Source organism: Protopterus annectens, chromosome 2.part0 (assembly GCF_019279795.1).
Source record: "Protopterus annectens isolate FY-2018-M chromosome 2.part0, PAN1.0, whole genome shotgun sequence".
Taxonomy (NCBI): domain Eukaryota; kingdom Metazoa; phylum Chordata; order Ceratodontiformes; family Protopteridae; genus Protopterus; species Protopterus annectens.
This window is the reverse complement of record NC_056728.1, coordinates 1,008,050,725-1,008,072,162: the sequence shown is the minus strand read 5'-3', so window position 1 is coordinate 1,008,072,162 and position 21,438 is coordinate 1,008,050,725. Positions and strand designations below refer to the sequence as shown.

General features: G+C 40.3%; 1 protein-coding gene across 13 annotated transcripts in view; it reads right to left on the bottom strand.

The window, feature by feature from the left end:
• Positions 1–21,438, bottom strand: part of LOC122793337 (PDZ and LIM domain protein 5-like) — a 2,364,325-nt gene that overhangs the window by 36,153 nt on the left and 2,306,734 nt on the right. For all 13 annotated transcript variants that reach the window (XM_044061256.1, XM_044061255.1, XM_044061265.1 and 10 more), the window contains one exon: positions 2,228–2,343. In XM_044061256.1, coding sequence (XP_043917191.1) covers positions 2,228–2,343 — 116 coding nt within the window. The remainder of the gene's footprint in view (positions 1–2,227; positions 2,344–21,438) is intronic.

Below are 21,438 nucleotides of genomic sequence, written 5' to 3'. Positions count from 1 at the left end.
GGAGGATCCGACGGCATATTATAATTACACCGCTTACCAAAGACTAATCTAGCACAATCTAACCTTCTTTTTATAGTGCGCTTATTAAACCTAGCACAAAACCGACACCCGACTACGTCGTGGTCCGGTCCCAAACAAGGAATGCAAAGAGAGTGATAATCCCTATGCGGTATCTGTTTCCCACAAGAAATACAATTATTCACTTTTTCTGACATCCGGAATTAACTGAGGCAAGAAAAAACAAAAATATTCCCCAACGGGGTACTTAGCCCAACTTGGTTTCGGTCTGAAACTCAGAATACGAAAATTTCAGAACGCCGAACGGCACTTGCAACGCTGCTTCTGCATCGGACCATGCGGCAAAAAAGACTGAGGATATGACGTCGGTCATGCGCTTTTATACCCTGACGCTCTGATGTCAGATCTGAGCGCCCATGACCGACGTCAGCCTAATACTTTGGTATTCGGGCCGACCGAGGACAGCGGACTACCCATATGTAAGGACTGCAGCAATGTGAGATGAAGAACATCTTCATCACACTATCCCATGGGACCTAACTGTCTGCTAAATGAGTAAGAGGAGTGATTTAATGTGTATCCATTTCAAGCACAACCTGGATCAAGGGCAAAGAAAACGGATGATAAATAAATGGCTATGGCAAAAACATAAGTGAATAATGTAGATTATACAAAATAAAGTTATCCACAAGAGACTTGCCTTATTAAATAATGCTACAGCTTAGATCTATTACTAAAAAACTACACTTCAGATCTAATATACTTTATTACAAGACACCAGGATAAACAATGACTTGTACTTTGTAAAGCTCAAGGTGTTTCATCATTATTGCCATACAGTATTTCGCTTAGACAGGAAAGTTCCCTTTCACTCCACAATTTATTTAACATTTGTTTACCGGGAAAGTCCGACTTTGAACGAAGCCAATTTTCAGCAGAGGCCCGGGGAGAAATGCTCCAGATGCATGTCTTTGTAATGTTGGAGGAACCTGGGGCACCCAGAGGAAACCCAGACAGACACAGAGAGGACATGCAGACTCTGCACAGAAGACACCCCAGTCAAAAATTGAACCGGAGAACCTCTTGCTGTAAGGTGACAATGTAACCGCTGCACCACTGCATCGTCCAAAGAGAAAAGGGAAACTATCTGCATATCAATCTGAAGCAGGGTTCTCCTCCATGCTTCTGAAAATATTTAAGCCCTGAAAAAAGCAGCTCATGTATTCTCTCTATTTTGTAACAGTACACATTGAATGGCATACACTTCCTTCACCATCTGAATGGTCTTGGCTAAGTTTAAAGGAAATTAACACAGTGACTACACCTGAGATATGACAGTGCTGTACACTTCTCATTACCTCCTCTCAAAAAAGCATAGCAAGACAAAAACATCATACCCTTTTAGCTAGGACAATTTTATAGGGCTGCCACCTTTTCAAATGGCCAAAGTGGGACATTTTTGGTACAAACATCAGATTTTACACGACACATACCCACAACTTAACCCATAAGTTCTACAATGGTTAGAACTTAACTTTTTTGCCTAAATAAAAGCTTATTCTTGTAGCATTTTAGTTGCTTATTCTGTTTCTTATAACATTTAGGTATTTTAGATACAGAATGACTGTTTTATGAAACTATTACATAAAATATAGGAAATAATTTTGTCCTAAAATCTCAGGACATTTGCCATTTTTACAATTTTTTGTCAGGACATAACTGCCCAAAGAGGGACTGTCCCTCGCAAAGTGGGACAGGTGGTAACCTTACAATTTTACCCCTGAGAGAATCAGACAATTTAGGTTGAAAAACAAAGCAAGCTCTATGTTAACAAACATAAGGCTGGTCAATGGAATGCTGCCCTCATGCTTTACCTCTAAGCTACTAAACTTCATTGGTAACCCTACTTACTTTCTTAAAAAACTCTCTGACTGTAAACAACTGGAATGATAATCAGGTATCTGGGGAGGATCAGTAACTGCTGTGCAATTAAAGCACGAAGTATAAAGAAAAACTGGTAATTAATTCAAGACTTCAAAACATTTTGCTATTTGTTAGTTTTTAAGGGATGCTGTACAACAAAAACTACTCGAGAGTAATTGAAAAAAAAAAAAACACTTTTGTAGTTAAGTCACAATTTACCAAATCAAACATAATAAAAATTGAAAACGAGAAAAAAGTCACTGCACAAAAAATCTGTTTCACTTACAGAACATACAAAACAGGTGTCATGCCAGGTATAGCCTAATGCTTCTAAGAACTTGTCACCGGCCTCAATTGGGAATTCACATCCATGACACATGGTACCGAACAAACTGTAGAAATCTGCAGGATAAAAGCATATTTTAAGTTAGAGTTTTTAGTTTATGTTTTACCAGTCACAGCTTCTTTATACATACAGCTATGTGTAATGCAAGGGGCATCATACTGTATGAATTAGAATATTTCCTTTACTAATGCATATAGTGTGCAAAATGAGGTACTGCAAAACAGAAAGAACTTTCAAATAATATCTGGATATGTTAAACAAACATTTCCGGTATTTCTCATGTATCTGTTATGTTTAGAAATATATTTCATATACTAATATCTCTGCATGATTAGACTGAGAAATCTTTGTATTCCCTTAGAGCTCTTTGAACCAAGCAGCTGATGAGTCTCAAAAATTACCCTGATGAACATTTTGTCTACAACTTTATAAAATGAACAATCAGAAAAGGCTTACTGATGAGATTCCCATTCCAGATCTGTCACTTTACTAGGCAACTTTTAGTGGTCAAAGGCAGAAGGGGACCAACTGTGTAAGGTCCTCTCATCCTGTGGACATTTGGGTCTTCTTTCGAAGAAGACAAAGGTTGGAGGCCCAGAACATCCTTTCTATTGAAGTGTATGACAGCTTAATCTATAATGGATTTGCAGTGATACTGAGACTAGTAGGTAATCTACAAATGGGGATCCAGGGGTGTGAAACAGACTGCTCTGCCCCAGAGGTTCACTCAGATGAAAACTGAAGCCCAGAGTATGGCAGTGTTCAGCTGGAGATAACCCATCTAAACTCTTTATTCTCAGCTGTTCCTCAAAAAACTGTTTTCAGACAAGAAAGTCGAACCCTTCCCTAACAAAATTGAGGGTGTGTTATTCTGGAGTACAGGCCTGATTGACAGAACCACTGAATCTAAACTGTGCCAGATCTACCACGAATATGGAAGGTATGGTTTTCCACCAAGGACAAAAGGTAATGTAAAACAAAATCAATACAACAATCTCTGGAGCAGTGCAGAATGTTTTACTACCACACCCCTGGATACCCAGTTTCCTTGGATTACATTCTCTTACACTTGATTCCTTTATATGGCAAATTTTACATCAGTAAGAAAATGTTAAAAACTGCAAAGGTTAAAGGCGACAGAACACACTGTTACTTCCAACTGATGACAGTTTCAAAGTTTCCTTTTTCTTTCTGCAGCATACTTCCACTTTCTTAAACAGCTATGACCATCACCCTGTCTACTGAAACACTGTTAGCTCTCCTGAATTTTGACTTTTTTTGCATACAGCAAGCAGCAAAAACAGTTGGCTACTGCTACAGCAAGTGCAAAACTCAACACTTTAGCCACATAATAGCGTATCAGCAATGTAGCTCATAATTTGAATAACCAGTTCAAATAATGGTGATTTAGCATGGGTTATATACTGTCTAACGCAAAACAAACATTTCACAAACAATTTCAAAAAATCAGACAGGCAAAAGACATAGCACACAAACTCGCACCTATAACCCAGGGCATCAGGGCATATCTCTCAACCAGCAGACATTAAAAATAGTAACAAAATGCCCTTGGAAAGTAGTGACACCTAGCTAAAATTTAGAATCTAATTAACATAAAAGTTGAATACCAAATAGCACTTAACTCTTCCCACTTCTAGCAAGAATGTGGGAGACTACTCAGAAACACATTTAAAAAAACAAAATGAGACAAAATGATAGAAAAATATAAAAACATGAAAGAAACAGTGAAAATTTTGTAGACTTTAACTGTATTGCAAAATTCTACCACACAAGGTCATTTATTTTTGCCTAAGAAAGAGGGAAATGTCAGATATGTATCCCTTTTTTAAATTATTGTTGCCACTAATATGTTGGTCATGTAGTGTGATTTTCTATGTACTAGACATCTTCAAAAGTCACATGTGATTCAAAAAACAGTGTGAAGGGGTAAATCAGGCCTGAAAATAGGAAGAGGTGACAGATCTAATCAAGAGATGTGTTTAAGGTGGAGGTGGGATTACATCAAGGATCAGCTCTGAGCCCTTTCTTATTTGCAATGGTGATGGACAGGTTGACAGACGAGATCAGACAGGAGTCCCCGTGGATTATGATGTTTGCAGATGACTTTGTGATCTGTAGTGAGAGTAGGGAACAGGTGGAGGAGACCCTGGAGAGGTGGAGATATGCTCTAGAGAGAAGAGGAATGAAGGTCAGCAGGACTAAGACAGAATATATGTGTGTGAATGAGATGGAGGATAGAGGAGTGGTGAGGATGCAGGGAGTAGAGGTGGCGAAGGTGAATGAGTTTAAGTACTTGGGATCAACAGTTCAGAGAAATGGAGAGTGTGGAAGAGAGGTGAAGAAGAGAGTACAGGCAGGATGGAGTGGGTGGAAAAGAGTGTCAGGAGTGATTTGTGACAGACGAGTACCAGTAAGAGTGAAAGAGAAGGTCTTGCAAGAGGGTAGTGAGACCAGCTATGTTATACGGGTTGGAGACAGTGGCATTGACAAAAAGGCAGGAGTTAGAGCTGGATGTGGCAGAGTTAAAGATGTTAAGATTTGCACTGGGTGTGACGAGGATGGACAGGATTAGGAATAAGTATATTAGAGGGTCAGCCCAGATTGGAAGGTTTGGAGACAAAGCCAGAGAGGCAAGATTACGTTGGTTTGGACATGTGTTGAGGAGGGATGCAGGGTATATTGGGAAAAAGATGCTAAGGATGAAGCTGCCAGGTAACAGGAAAAGAGGAAGGCCTAAGATAAGGTTTATGGATGTGGTGAGAGAGGACATGCAGGTGGTTGGTGTGACAGAGCAAGATGCAAAGGACAGGAAGAAATGGAAACAGCTGATCTGCTGTGGCGACCCCTAACGGGAGCAGCTGAAAGAAGAAGAAGAAGAAGAGTAAAATAAAAGACAATATAATTTATTTAAAGGGGACTCCGACATTCAAAATATTATGTGATTCTCTTTCAATAAAAAGATTGTAAAATCGAGCAGCTGCCATCAGTTTGAGTGCCGTTCATACAAATCCTATATCAAGACTAAAACTGTGAATCCAAGCAGTAGTTTACAAAAATAAAATGTAACTTCAAAAATGCAAGGATACTCTGTAAACCATTTTCAACTCATCACTAAAATTAAAGTCAGTCCTACATATCTCTAGATGGCTTCTCTCTGCACCATAAGAATATAAATAATAATGATAACAATAAATAATAAGTGACATAAGAATGTCATTTGGTCTTGATAAATGTGCAAAAGCAACCAAGGGAAGCTGCAGAACCAAGAAAATATCAGTTTGGGACAGGAATGTGATATAAAAGAACTTGAGCAGGAGGGACTGTATAAGTATTTGGGAACTGATGAAGGATCAATAAAACATGAACAAATGTGAATAAAACTTAGGAATATTTTAGAAGGCTTGGGACAAAATTCAATATATAAACCAATTTGCTCTTCCTGACCTAACTTACAATTTTGGAGTGTTTGACTGGCCCCAAAAGGTGTTGGCTAGATTAGACAGGAAAACAAGGATGCTTCATGCTCAAAAAATGATTTATAAAAATGAGTGCATAGCAAGATTATATACTCCCCGTTCAGAAGGAGGTATGGGCCTCCTTGAAACTGATTACATCTACAGATCTCCAATCGTGGGAGTGCACACACATCTGCGGACCTCACAAGACCTAAAGGTAGTGCAAGTTTTGAAACATGAGGAGAATAAATCTACTATCACTTCCCTGCTTAGTCTAGCAGAAGGATATCGGCATCAAGTGGGAATGAAAATCAAACCAGAAGAAGATAAAAATCAGGCAGCAACTGTATGTGCCAAAAAACAAAAGAAAGAATATAAGGTCAAGGATCAGATGAGAAGGCAAGAAATGTGGGAAAATGCATAAATATAGTTGCAAGTATAGAAAACTCCTGGAAGAACTTCACGTTGATCAGGACTGAACACAGGAATGGTTAATTAGAGGCAAATTCAAACCAGAAGATGAAAGGTTAATATTGGTGGCCCACGTACACATTGCTTTACAAAGTCCATTAAATCATGTGGGAGAAAAAGACAACTGTAGGTTTTGTAAAACAGAATTGGAAACAGTTGAACACTTCTTTGCTCGTTGCGATATACTAATGGCAGAAGGACTGTATACTGAAAGGCATAACAATGTGACTAAACTGTTGCACTGGGGATTGTGCAAACATTATGGTACTGAAGTGGCTGAAAAACACTGGAAACACGAGCCACAAAGCAACATATGGGATCACCCATTATCAACAGTCCAAAAGACAGATGCAAGAAAACCAGATATAGTGGTCCATGAAAAGAAGACAAAAGTAGCATTGAACACTTAAATCACTACACCCAGTGACTACAGTGTCTTGTGTACAGAGAGAGACAAAGTCATAAAATATCAGGATTTGAAGGCAGAAATGATAGCAATGTGGAACAAAGACAGCCAGACAATTCCAATAGTAGTAGGAGAAAAGGGTCTTATAAAAAAGAATCTACAATGGTATTTAGATATGTTACCAATACATGCAACCCCATACAAATTGCAGGAGTCGTCATTGCTGGGCACATTGCTGGTGTTGCGAAGATCATTTCTGGCTGACATCAAAGACTGAAACAATACTAATTTCATGAACTTTAAGCATACTTTGACTTAGGAATGGGGTCCATTCTTGTCACGGTATTAGAAACCCAAAAGACTTGGAGAAATTAAAAAAGAAAAACACCATAAGCATTTGATTAAACCACAGAAACTTCAGGGACCCCTAATATATTAACTATTGCAATACAGACCGAGTTGTCACATTCTTTTCTGTGAATGAAAAACTCAGAAGGAATACTAAACTGAAGCAGGGAAAGTAATACAAACTACATTTAGTGTAAAAGTTAAAAATATATCTTTTAGCTAGGGGCAATGTCATCCACACTTCCCCTTGTGTGGGATCTTCAATCTTCCAAACCCCTAAACATATGCACTCTAACTCCAAGGTCTCCATACCTCAGAGGAGGGAAACAACTTGCTTTTATGCAAATCTAAGTGAAGTGTGTACTATTTGATACTGTTTGACCTTGCAGGTAATAAATGAAATTAGTGGGCACATGACAGGGTGCAGCCTGCTAACAATACATACTACTTGAAGTTATTTTACTGAATTTACATTTACTCACAAGAACAATATTTCACTGTTTCAGAATTAATATTACGGCCTTTGCTGTTCATTTATTTGATAATGCAATGTGTATCCCTTAAAATCAATGCACAAATTTACAGAAGATTTTGAATTCCTGTCTTTCACTAGCTGTCCAAGGTAGGAACCATGAGTAACACCAAGTGTACTATAAGTATGACACAATGTGCTGAAAGTCTTAGCAGGGTATCTATACCATCACTCCCTACAGCTGCTGCCCCATTAACATGACAGATTAGGACAAAATATGTCTTGTTACAGTTTTGCAGCTTCCATGATGGACTTAGACCAGCTATAGAAAAGACATAATAAAACCATTTTAAAACATTGACTTTGCAGAAAAAAAAGCTAGATACTGCCATAGATTTCAGCAGCTATTAGATTTTCTCTGGAAGGAGTTACTTCAGTGAAAGAACTGATTTGTACCAGTAAGCCCAAATAGGAAACACAGTTGGCAGAAAACACTGCACTTCCATAAAAGGGGAATTAGGAAAGAGTATAAATAGAAAGTTCAGACAGGCACAGCACCAATATTCCACTTTACAAAACTTGGAGGAGGTGCCGATGTGGGCATTTTACAATCCTCAAGGGCAAGTGGAAGCTGTATAGTAGAAAGTACTGTTGTGTAAAATCTTACCATTAACAGTAGATGTCCTTCTCTTCAGTGTTGCAGTATTCTTTGCAAAAGGTATTCCCTGCAAAGGATAGCCCAAAGTCCAGCCAGTATACCAAAGCCTTTAGTGTTTACAGGTATTGTATGTCACAAGTATGCTCGCAGAGCAAAGCATAGGGCATAAAGGTGGCGTACGGACGCACATACTTCAGAACTGAAATGTCACAGGAGGAACAGAAAGTTCCTAGGGACCCAGAGGAAAATTTGCATCCAGGTGGAGGAAAACGAAAAGAAAACCCAGCAAAGAGGGCAACAAGGACAGGCAGATCAGAAGGGGTAGAAGGAAGGGAGTGAATATGTAAGACTGAAGAGAAAGACATCTACTGCTATGGTGAGATTTTACACAACTGTACTATGTCCTCCACATCGCTGTTGCAGTATTTTTTTGTGTAAGGGAGGGTATGAAAGCTTAAGCGGAAACCTGGGAGGAGGGTAGGCACCAAACAGCCCTCTGTAAACCCATGCAGGATAGCCCTAGTAAAGCCAACTCTTGCTCTGGAAATAACATCCAACTTGTAGTGTTTAGTGAAGGTATGGGCAGAAGACCAAATAGTAGCCTCAAGGATGGAAATTGTATCGTATGAAAAAAAGCATCAGAAGTAGCAACAGCTCTGGTAGAATGAGCCTTTAGAGAATAGGAAAGACATTTACCATGAATACAATAATAAAAATAAATGACCTTAGAAATCCAGGATGAGATGGTTTGCTTAGAGACAGCCAAACCTAAAGACCTGGGATGAAAGAAAAGAAAAACTTTCTCAGGTTTATGAATATTCTTAGTCTTATCTAAATAATATCTGAGCTGTTTGTACAAATCCAAAGTGTGAAAGACCTTCTCACTGCAGACTGCAAAGATGGGAAAAAGGAAGGCAAATAGACTGATTAAGAGACAACTCATTGACCATCTTGGACATAAAAGAAAGATTAGAAGAAACAGTCAAAAAATGAGCAAACAAACTTGTAAAAATGTGTAGAAACAGGCAACCTGATGTCCAGATAGTCAATACTAACCACAGGAAACAAGTATTTTATTTTTCAAAATAACACGTTTTCGCCGTGACCCTGTCACAGCTTCCTCAGAAGAAGACAAGTAAAACAGCTAAACTGGTCTGTTCAAATACTCAGTTAACAGGAAGTGACAAATAATTGCACTTCCTGCACTAATTTGACTCAATAAAAATAATGAATAAAATCATGAATAATCATAAAACTCCATTGAATTATCTATAAATATTGTATGATAAAACAACATAAAAATATTCTTACTAGTGCATTTACATTAACATTGAAAAAATTATGCATTAAACCCACAAAATAATGTGCATATAGGCATTACCTAAAGTAGCTCCTTAGTTTAAGAACACATGAAATGTTACAGTTCTCATTGAGGCCATCTAGCCTAAATGCATCTAAATTCAACTGCCATAAAAGTTCGACACACTCAAGAACTATCCGAGGGGCCTCCCCTATCGGTTAAAGGTACTTGATCAATACCCATAAAACAAAAGAGGTTTTTATAGCATAAAGGTGCTGGTATATTCTCTGGAAGGGCAGGAATTACACAAAGCAATGTACACCACTGACTTTGAATCACAAGTAATCCTCTGCTTAATGTTGTATTTTTTATTCCTAACTATAAAGGAATTTCCAGTTCTCATCACTTTACACATGTTGCAGCATCCACATTTAAATGAACCTCTAGGTCTTATGTGACCATAAGTGTTAGAAGTATGCTGTAAAAGTTCTTTCAAATTATTACTTTAATAACTAGTGGCCAGTTTTGTTAAATTGAGTTATAAAACTTAAAGAAAAGTTTCTCTGCTGATTTAGTAAGGAATTTATTCATTATCATTAGTAGACCTACCTACATTAGATTGATCAAGTAGTGGTTTATACAACCCTTTTGTTCTTCAGCTTTAAAACGGCTGTAAGTGCTACACATCCCACCTGCACGATACCAGTATTCCTTTAAAAAGGATATATCTAATTCACACATTTTGTTCAAATAGTAATAATTTTGTTGTGTAGGAGGGTTAAAACGTTCCTCACTGGCTCCGTCCTATGCTCCTCATTTAAGTTAGATGCTGAGTTCTACAGCATGACTAGTAGAAGGGATCGAAAGATGTTTCGGAGGAGGCAGTCCTCTAAGCTGTTGTGCTGCATCATACGAAACATGTAAAGCTTCCAATTTTTGTGAGATGAGATAGTCAATACTAACCACAAAAAAACAAAGTCCAAGTCTTCTTTAACGTAAGTATTTTTTTTTTAAAAAAAAAAACAAGCCAGTGACCCCCTCACACAGCTCTCAGAAGAAGACAAGTAAAACAGCCAGGGATAAAAGCAAACAACACCACTGGACTTTTGAATTTGAATCTAAAGTAATCCTCTGTTGTATTTTTTTTCCTAACTATAAAGGAATTTCCAGTTCTTTCATCACTTTACACATGTTGCAGCATCCACATTCCTTTGGATGTAGATCAGTGTAGTGCAGGAAAGAGTTGCAGCACGCTCTGTTGAAAATTCCTGAAGACAAATAAATTCATCATCTCTTTTTAGTTGATCTCACGTCCAAGTAGAAAGTCATTGTTGAAAACCTATATAAGTAAATTTTAATTTAACCAGATTGTAGAAAATAGTCTAAGTCTAGCAAAGCTTCAACTTCATTCATTTTTTAAAAAATTAATAATATGTCCAAAAAAAACCTAGTAATATATTTTATCTTCTGCATTACAGTTTGTTCAAACAAAAAGTTTGATGACAGTACTATGCTCAATAGTTCTGTTACAACATCAAATAATTTTCAGGGTGCATTTAAGTCTTTTAAGGAAGCAGTTGAATCCATTCAACTGCCTCATTGTGAGGGATGGATGTGTATAAAAATCAATGACATCCACAGTCAAAAGTTACACTCAAGGTCAAACTTAATACTGTTGATATGGTCTTTGTGTATCTTGGGTATTCGAACACATTTTGGCTGAATGATAAATATATATGTCAATGTCTCTGGCTCTATTTCTATCTATTTTGACCATCTGTTTTGTCTGTTCACATTTTCACAAGTTTGTTTGTTTATTTTTTGACTGTTGTTCATTGCCATGGATTCAGGCACTCCCTGCAGTCCCTGTTAGTCCCTAACTGTCCTAAAACTTTGTTTTTGAAAAAATCTCAAAAAAATCGTCAATCAGACTTATTTCCATCTCACAAAAAATGAAGCTTTAAATGTTCGCTTTATAGATGTCAGAGATGTTTTACTTTTTTACAGAAAAGAAAACAGAAAAGAAAAGTCTGAAACTAATGTTGAAGAATGTTCAGTTTGGACCCGGAAGGGAAGATACGCTACTCACGTTGCACAACAGCTTAGAGGACTCCCTCTCGACCAAAAAAAACAACAGGCGTGGAAGTTCTGTTGTTCAAAACGCTAATGTTTCTCACACCAGTAGGAAACGGACTTGTTTCCTCAACTCCATGCATCTTCGTCCAATATAAATGGCTTTCTACTTCCTCTACTCTGTAAATGCTGAATTGTGAAAAGGGTGAGGTGAACACTCTAATACACCTACAGACAGGAAGCGAAGAAGTAATAGGTTAAAGGTTAACACAGCTGTTAACTACAATTATAAGAGGCCAAGGACCAAGAGAGACTGGGAGAACCAACCAGAATAAGCAGGTTCTCTTTAATCCCCCTATAAAGTTTTTTAGGAACCAACAGAAGAAACAGGGGGGAATGTATTGAGGAAACGTTAGCAGACAATGTTTCTCCCATAGGTCATTCCAAGTACCTAGAGCTAAATTTAAGTTTGATTGATTGATTGCTGCTACTACAAAGTTAAATTAAAAAATTATATTTTAACAATGAACAAACAAAACAAATGACAACAAATTGACTACTGACTTGCTTTTTAACCCCACACAACACAAATATTTATACTATTTGAAAGTGTTGTGTAGAGATAAGACATCTGTTTTCTTTCACACAAAACCAAGTAGTACTTTGAATGAGATGAATATTCACTTGCACAACGTGAATGGCTAAAAACCTGATCAAAATAAAAAAGAACTCTACTATAAAGACTCCTCCTCTTCTTTTCTATTTGATCAACACAGTATTAAGTTTGACCTTGAGTGTAACTTTTGACTGTATTTACAAAAATGTAGCCATGGAAGGCTGAGCCAGTGTGTGTGTAACCTGTTTGTTACCTTTTTTGAAAAACCTTTATATAGAAAAATCTATGTTGGACAACTGGTCTGGTATCGTAGGATGTGTGTAGCTTACAGCGATTTTAAAGCAGAGACTTTTTTTAAGTTTTATAACTCAATCAAAAACTGAATTCAACAGGAATTTGGGCCATTATCTTAAAAAACTGGCCAACAAGTTAGGTCTATGTAATTTAATTTTGATAATAAATAATTAAAAGAACTTTTACAGCATCTAACACTTAACACTTATCACAGAAGACCTAGAGTTCATTCATTTAAATGCAACATGTGTATGTGTAGTGTGAGAACTGGAAATTCCTTTATAGTTAGGAATAAAAAATACAACATTAAGCAGAGGATTACTTACAGTTGAATTTAGATGCATTTAGGCTAGATGGCCTCAATGAGAACTGTAACATTTCATGTGTTCTTATGCATTATTTTGTGGTTTTTATGCAATTTTTTTTACAATGTTATGTAAATGCACTAGTAAGAATATTTTTATCCAGTTTAGTTGTTTTGTTTGTCTTCTCTTCTGAGGAAGCTGTGACAGGGGCGTAAAAAACGTGTTTTTTGAAAAAAAAAATACTTTACGTTAAAGAAAGAACTTGGACTTTGTTTCCTGTGGTTACATTTTTAAAAGATTAGAAGAAAGACACACCCTGTCCCTGTGAAAAACTAAAAGGGAAGGAGCAGCCTTGAAAGCCTGAAACTCAGATACTCTCTTAGCTGAAGTAAGGGCAGAAAGAAGAACAGTCTTCCAATGTTGTAAGGAAGCTGAAGTAGCAGGCTCAAAAGGAGCCCGAATCAACTTTTCATGGATAAAACTGAGGTTCCAAGAAAGCAGAATAGGCTTCCTTGGAGGCCTGATATTAAGGATAACTTTAAGAAATTATTTGACCTTGAATCTAGAGGCCAGAAGAGGTATTAAGGGTAGACAAAAAGAAACTGTGGACAGGTCAGCTTTAACTGAAGAATATGCCAACACAGCATGGAGCAGATCACACAGATAAGACAGAACCATGGGAACCTGCACTGAAGAGAGATCCTGGTTTCGACAGAGGCTACAGACTGAAAAGCTCTTCTATTTTGACAGATATGATTTCCTGGTAGTGGGTTTCCTGGCCTCCTGCAGGACCTGAAACACATCCTCAGAAAAGAGGACTATAAAAGGGATCAAATCCCTATCATCCACAGCATCAGTTGAGGGAGTGGACAATTGAGGATGGAAAAGAGACCACTTGCCTTGTTTGAGAATGTCCACATGGTGAGGTAACTTTTGGTTATTGCCCCTGGCAAAGTGAGAAAGGAGGAGGAAACAATGCTGTCTGGAAGAAAAGGGACTCATTAGCAAGATTTTGGAGGAGTCTTACCTGATTTTGTGCATGACCCACGAAAGCAGAGAAAGGGGAGGAAAGGCATACAGATACATCTCCTCTCCAAGGAAAAGACAAGATGCCCACTTTCCAAGCCAGAAGATTTGGGACTCTGGAAGAGAATAGAGAAAGTTGTCTGCTCAGAGGGGAGGCAAAAGGAACTACCTGAGGAATACTCCACCGACAGACAATGTTCAGAAACACATCTCTGTGAAGCATCCATTCATGAGCCTGTGTACTGGGCCTGCTCAAACAGTCTGCCACTACATTGTGCTCTGAGGAAATGTAGTTAGCTTGAGGAGTCACTTGATACATGACAACTAGATCCCAGACCTGAAAGGCTAGCCTGCAAATAAGGTAGAACCTTGTACCCTCCCTTGCTTGTTGACATACCACATACTGGGGTATTGTCTGTGAAAACTTTGAGGGGTCCGGGATGAAAGGCCTAAAGAGTTAGAAGTAAAGCGATCATCTCCTTGATGTTGATGTGGTCTGACCTCTGATAAAGATGCCAGAGACCCTGGACCTTCATAGAACCGAAGGAAGCTCCCCATTCTCATCTGAGGCATACAAAAAGAGCTCTTGAGTCGAGACTGGAGGGTTGAAAGGAAACCCTGGGTTGAGGGAAAGTTGATGAATCCATCAATGAAGTTTGAGCTTCAGATAGAGAAGGAAGGGAACTAGAAAGTCCAGGGGGTGACAGTGTGAAGCCACAAAGACTTGATGTACCACTGAAGCTTTTTTGTATGGAGCCTGGCCAGAAGTAGCATAGGAATGGTAGAGGCCATAAACCCTAGTATGCTGATAAAGTCCATGGCCATGACTGAAGCCAGAGGAAAAAGTGACTGGAAAAAAGCAATCAGAGATAGGGCCTTGGGGGCATGCAGCATGGGAATGGTCTGGTTCCTGCAACCAAGAAAAATATGATCCTGAGAAGGAGTCAAGAGTTTGTGGTGAACCCCAGACTTTACAGCACGGAAACAGGAAACTGGAAGTAGAACCTTGGGGACAAGTTTTGAATGAGCAGATCATACAAATAAGGAAAGGTCTGAATCCCTCTCATCCTGCAAAAGGCAATGACACAAGCAAAGCATTTGTTGAATAATCTTGGGACAAGTAAAGAGGCCAGAGGGCAAAGCAGAGAAAGTACAGTTGTGTACACTTACCATAAATGTAGATGTTCGAGTGTATTCACTGTTGCAGTCATCACATTTGGGTTATCTGCCTGCAGGTAGCCCTCAACCGGCCTGAATACCAGAGTCTTGGAATCCTGCTTTGGATGCTCTCTCTTCTTCCATGACATCAGGTCAGGGGTATAAAACATGCAGCCGATGCCATTACATCAGTTTTTCTTACCCCAGATGTCAGGTGCCCCCACAATGGGAAGCGATTGTGTGTTATGGTACACCTCCATCAAAAAGCAAATACATCAGAAAGCTTAAATACACCAAACAAGAAGGAAAGGTAGAGCCAAGAGAAGTTATGGGGGCTGGAGGGAGGGTGCCCAGGACTGCAACAGTGAATACACTCAAACATCTACATTTATGGTAAGCGTGCACAACGGTATTATGTTCTTCGTGTTTCACTGTTACAGTCATCACATTTCAGTTATCTGCCTGCAGGTAGCCCTCAGCTGGCCTGAATACCAGAGTCTTGGAATCCTGCGTTGGATGCGGTCTCTTCTTCCATGACGTCAGGTCATCAGGGGAATAAAACATGCAGCCGATGCCATTACATCAGTTTTTCTTGCCCTAGATGTTAGGTGCCCCTATAATGGGAAGTGATTATATGTTATGGTACACCTCCATCAAAAAGCAAATACACCAGTAAACTTAAATACACCAAACAAGAAAGAAAGGTAGAGCCAAGAGAAGTTAGGGGGCTAGAGGGAGGCTAACCAGGACTGCAACAATGAATACACTCGAACATCTACATTTATGGAAAGTGTACACAACGATCCTATGTTCTTTGTATTTCACTGTTGCAGTCATCACATTTGGGTTGATTCCCAAAGCTAAGGAAGGGAGGAGGAAGTTAGAGAGCATTAGGGCCAGCTATTAAGCCCTGCAAGACTGCAGTGGCAAAACCAGCTCTGGATTTAGAAAAAATAAGGATGTAGTAATGCTTGGTGAAGGTATTTACAGAGCTCCAGGTAGCAGCTTCTAGGATGTCCCTGGTAGGTACTCCTTTGAGAAAGGCTGTAGAGGTAGATGCAGCCCTGGTGGAATGTGATCTTATCCCCTGTGGGGTATGTTTTCCATGGTGCTTATAGCAAAAATGAATGCAATGGGCTATCCATTTAGAAATGGTTTGCTTTGAAATGGCCTTCCCCTCTGTCCCTGCAGCAAAGACAACTAGCAGCTGTTCAGACTTTCTGAGAGGCTTAGTCCTGTGCAAATAAAATCTAAGTTGTCTATGCAAGTCCAAAGAGTGCAGTATCCGTTTTCCTTTGTTTTGTGGATATGGAAAAAAGGTAGGGAAATGAATGGACTGATTTAGGGCCACACTAGACACCACATTGGGCATAGAGGAAGGATTGGTCCTGAGGGAAACCCTGCCTGCATGGAAGACAATGAAGGGCTCCACTGCCATGAGGGCCTGTAATTCAGACACTCTTCTTGCTGAAGTGATGGCTAGAAGGAAGGCTGTTTTCCAAGAAGGGAATTTCAACTCTGCAGTTGCAGCTGGCTCAAATGGAGGGACAGTGAGCTTTTCCAATATAAAGTTAAGTTCCCAGGCTAGAGTAGTGGCTCTCCTGGGGGGGGTCTTAAATATTTGGCCCCTCTGAGGAATTGCTTTAGCAGGGGGTGAGAGAAGAGGGGTGGTTCAGTATTATAATGTACTGAAATGGCAGAGGCATGAATTTTGATTGACGACAAGGATAGGCCCTTGTGGAGCATTTCTGTTAAGTACTGAAGAATATAAGGTAAGCTGTGCACTGTTGTGCCCATCCCCTGAGTCTGGCTCCAGCAAGAGTATCTTTTCCACTTATCAGCATAGGATTTTCTAGTACTAGGCCTCCTTGCCTCCAGAATGACATTGAACACCTGCTTACTGAGGGATGCTATTGGAGAGCTCAAGGAATTAGCCAGGCTGCAAGGTTCAGGGTTTGAAGCTGAGGGTGCAGAATCTGGCCCGCCTGCTGGGACAACAGGGATGGGGGCTGAGACAGATGCCATAGTTCCAGCAGTGTCATACTGTGTAAGAGTGGGTACCAGTGCTGGCGTGGTCAGTCTGGTGTAATCAGTATTGTCCTTGGCTTGTCCTGTTTGATCATTAGCAGAACCTTTGAGAGGACAGGCAGAGGGGGAAAGGCATACACTGAGAGGCTTTCCCAGGTAAAGGACAGGGCATCCACTTTCCAAGCTTGACTGTGGGAAGTCCTTGTGCAGAATTTGTCCAATTGATAGTTCTGATGGGAGGCAAACAGGTCTATCTCTGGAGTCCCCCATTTGTTCCTCAAGAGGTTGAATATTTTTGGATCCAGTTTCCATTCATGTAGGTCCATGAGATTTCTGCTTAGGTTGTCTGCCAGTGAATTTTAGCTTGCCTGGCAGGAATTGAGCTTGTAGGTGCACTTGGTAGCTCAAGGCTGTGTTCCATAGAGCCATGACTAGTCTGCAGAGAAGGTACGAGTGGGTTCCCCCCTGCTTGGTTATGTACCACATAACTATGGTGTTGTCTCTCTTTACCAATAATTGTCCTGGAAGAATGCAGTCTTTGAAGGCTGTCAGGGAATTCTGTACAGCTAATATTTATTTTTGGTTAATATGCAGGTGCATCTGTCTCAGGTTCCATTTTGTCTGAATGCACTGCCCTGCCAAGTGAGCCCCCCATGCATAGTCTGATGCATCTGTTGTTAGGATTTGGGTGGCAGGGGGTAGAGTGAAAGGTAGCCCCCTTGTTGTGGTAGCAGGCCTCTGACCACCAAAGTCTTTATACAAGGAATGACAGGAATCATTGATTCCAGGTCCTGAGAATGTTGATACCATTGTAGTTTCCTCATATGCAGTATTGCATATGGAATTAGTAGAATGCAAGAGGCCATGAACCCGCAGGGCTTGCAGAATTTTCCTTGCAGATAGCTGGGTCTTTGTGGCCAGTAGTTTGAAGTAGGTTGTCAAATAAACTTGTTTCCCTGGAGTGAGGAAAGCCATCTGGGAAGTTGTGTTCAAGCTTGCTTCTCAGGAATACAATCTGTTGGCAGGGTACTAGGTGAGATTTCTTTTCGTTTATGGTGTACTCCAGTGAGGTTAGAAGTTTCTTTACAAATGCCAGACGTTTTAATAGCAAGTCCTGGCTTTCAGCCTGAATCAGATAATCGTCCAAGTATGGGTATATTTGAATATTTCTCTGCCTGCAAAATACAATGGCTGGAGCTAGACACTTTGTGAATACCCTGGGCACAGTAGATAAGCCAAATAGAAGTGCAGACAACTTCCTTTAAGTATAAGGTTGCCAACCAGGCATCTTTGCCCAGCATAGGAAGCAGCTGTTGAAGTGTTAGCATTTTGAATTTTGGCATTACCAAAAAGGTGTTTAGAATAGAGAGGTCCAGGACAGGATGCCAGGAGCTGTCGTTTCTGGATACCAGGAAAAGTCTTGAATAAAAACCTTATCCCCTTTCTTCTGATGTGACAGGTTGAATAGCCTTGACACTTAGAAGAGAGAGAACCTGCTGTTGAGCCTCTGCCCACTGATTTGGGGGTAGGGTGTGGAAGTGGAATCTGTATCCTTGGGAAACTATATTCAAAACCCATTTGTCCTGGGTAATGAGTTCCCAGTTTTTTGCATGCAGGGCGAGCTTTCCTCCTAAGGGAGCAGGCAGCTGAGCAAGGCTAGGAAGGGTTAAGGTTAAGTTATTGTGCCATTTTTCCATAGGGGGGGTGTCTTACTACTCCCTGCTTTGGAAGTGGGAGCCCCCTACTGCTTAGGCCTGTGCGTAGTCTGAGACTGCAACCTAGGTGGTCTGCTGTTCGTGGGTTTGGACTGAGAAGGCCTGGAAGAGACTGGAAAGGACCAATTCTTAGAAGGCCAATGCCTACTACATCTGGGAGGCTGTACTTGCAGGAAATCTTTAACAGTTTGCATAGATTTAGCTTTTTCCTCCATCTTTGTGAGGACGACTTATGCTTTGTTGCCAAACAGGCAGTCTTGGTTCAAGGGAGCATCTGGTAATTTAGTTTTAACATGATCTGGCAAGTTTTGCTCCTTAAGCCAAGCATGCCTTCTAAGTACAGACCCAGTGACAGCAGCCTTGCAAAATGCTTCCAGAGTCAAAACCACATTGCAAAGTATGTTTACCAACTTGTTCTGCAGAATGCATTAAATCCTGTAATTCTTTGTGTTCAACACAGTCAGGAATCAACATCATTTTCTGTTTAAGTAGTCCCATAATATGCTGCTGGTACTTTAACATATGAAACTGACAATTTAAAGCCCTAATGGCCAAAGTAGCAGAAGTGTATACCTTCTTACCCCATCTGTCCAATGCTCTAGAATCTCTATCAGAGGGGGTAGGGTTTTTGGCAGCAGTAGCCTTAATGCCCTTTGGTCCTTGGGAAACGGTCTCTGGATCCGCAGTAGGATTCTTGAAGAGAAACTTGTGAGAGTCAGGTACTCTGTCATACCTGTCAGGTTTTCTGGGAGCTGGAGGTAAAGTGCCTGGGGAAAGGCTAGATTTCAAAAAAAGCATCTACAATGTCCAGAACAGGCGGGATAACTAAAAACCTATGTTGAGGGAGGAGTAAGTATTCCCTAAGCCTCTTTTTGGAGTCAGAGTAATTCTGGCTTTCCAGGCGGAAATGCTCCCTAAGAGTGTGCAAGTTTTCACCAAAAGAAAGATCTTCTGGAAGGGAAGCAGAGGGACTGGAATCCTCTGCATCAGAATCCTCATAGGTAGATAAGGGCAAATCCTGGTAATCAGAAGAAACAGAAATATCAGATTCCTGATCAGAAGAATCAGAAGGAAAATCAGTTCTAGGTCTCTTAGAGGGGGAAGGCTGGCTTCCCCTAATTAAGGTAATAAGGTCTTCAGCCTTTCTAAACATTTGTTTTTTAGGCATATGGGCCTGAGCATGTGGTTTGGACGTTGGTTTTCTAGGCGTTGATCGAGGTTTAGGCCTGAATGAAGAAAATGGCGTTGGTTTAAAATGCAAGTCTGTAGGCCTGAATACACACTCAGAAGCCGGTGCCTGCACAGCGGCTCCGGACCCATCCAAGGTAGAGACATCCGCAGGTTCCACAGTCGAAGAAGCATCTCGCAGCATACCGGACTCTGAATGGGTCTCAGTAGAGGCCTGCGAATCTGAAGTAGCGGGTATCAGGAGCTGCGAAAGAGCCTCACTGAGTACCGGCAGACTGGCAGCTAGCTTAACGGAAGCGTCGTTGGCAGTTTTGAACCTATGCGGTCTGTCTCTGTCTTTATCCTTACGTTTTTTCAGAATATCAGTAATCAGATGGATTACCGAAGCCATTTCTGGATAGTTATATGGAGTACCAAAATAATTTGCTGCAAATATAGCCTGACGACGAACAGTTTGGGGGTTAAACTAGGCACAAAACTGACAGCGAGGGACGTCGTGGTCTGAGCCTAAGCAAGGAATGCAGTACGAATGAAAATCTTTATGAGCTATTTGCTTTCCACAAGACAATTGTTAACTTTTACTGACATCGGTTAGAGCAAGAAAAAGGATCCCCAATGGGGTACTTAGCTTTTTTGAAGACTTCGGTTCTGAAACTCGTAAACTAAAATTTCAGGAGTCTGCCGACCGGCACTTGCAAACTGCTTCTGCTTCAGGCACCGCGCGGCAAGAAAGACTGATGTAATCGAGTCGGCTGCATGTTTTATACCCCTGACGACCCCTGCATTTAGATTTTATACTAAACATTTTTATGAACTGCGGCTTTATGCATTAATGATATTGAGTGATTTTCTAAAATTGATAGATTGTTTTTTAGCCGCCAAAATGCTGTTAATTAGGGCGTATGCCACAACTATATAAGAGCAATACTTATTCCTAAATATTGTAACCTGATGAAGCGCACTTGTTAGGTGCGTGAAAGCGCTTGTTTTGTCTTTACAATAAAAGATTGTTGCTGCTAATCCATCGTGGAGGCTTCAGTGATTTGTTGGATACCCCTGACGACCTGACGTCATGAAAGAAGAGAGAGCATCCAACAGAGGAATCCAAGACTCTGGTATTCAGGCTGGCTGAAGGCTACCCGCAGGCAGATAACCCAAATGTGATGACTGCAACAGTGAAACAAGAAGAACATCTGAAAATGCAAGACACAAACAGAGAAATGCTAAAACTTCCTGAATAGGGGATGTGAAGGTAGGCATCCTTGAGATAAAGAGAGACCAGTAATGCCTAAGTAAGAAGAAGAGGGAATAAAGTTTGAAGACAACATCCAAAAAGAGGAGACCTTTAAAAAGGTATTGAGCTACAAAAGGTCCAGAATTGGCCTGCAGGTGCTCACTTTCCTGGAAACCAGAAACATCCTGGAATAAAAATTCTTCCCTTCTGGGGCAGAGGGCACAACCTGAATGATGCCCTGGGCCAAAACAGAATGAAACACCTCTGGAAAACCTTGAAGCTGTTCTAAATGAGGATGAGAGATACCCAGAAAGGGAGGAAGAGATTTCAAAACCATGAAATGCCCCTAGCAGATGATGGACAGAACCCAAGAGCCTGTTGTG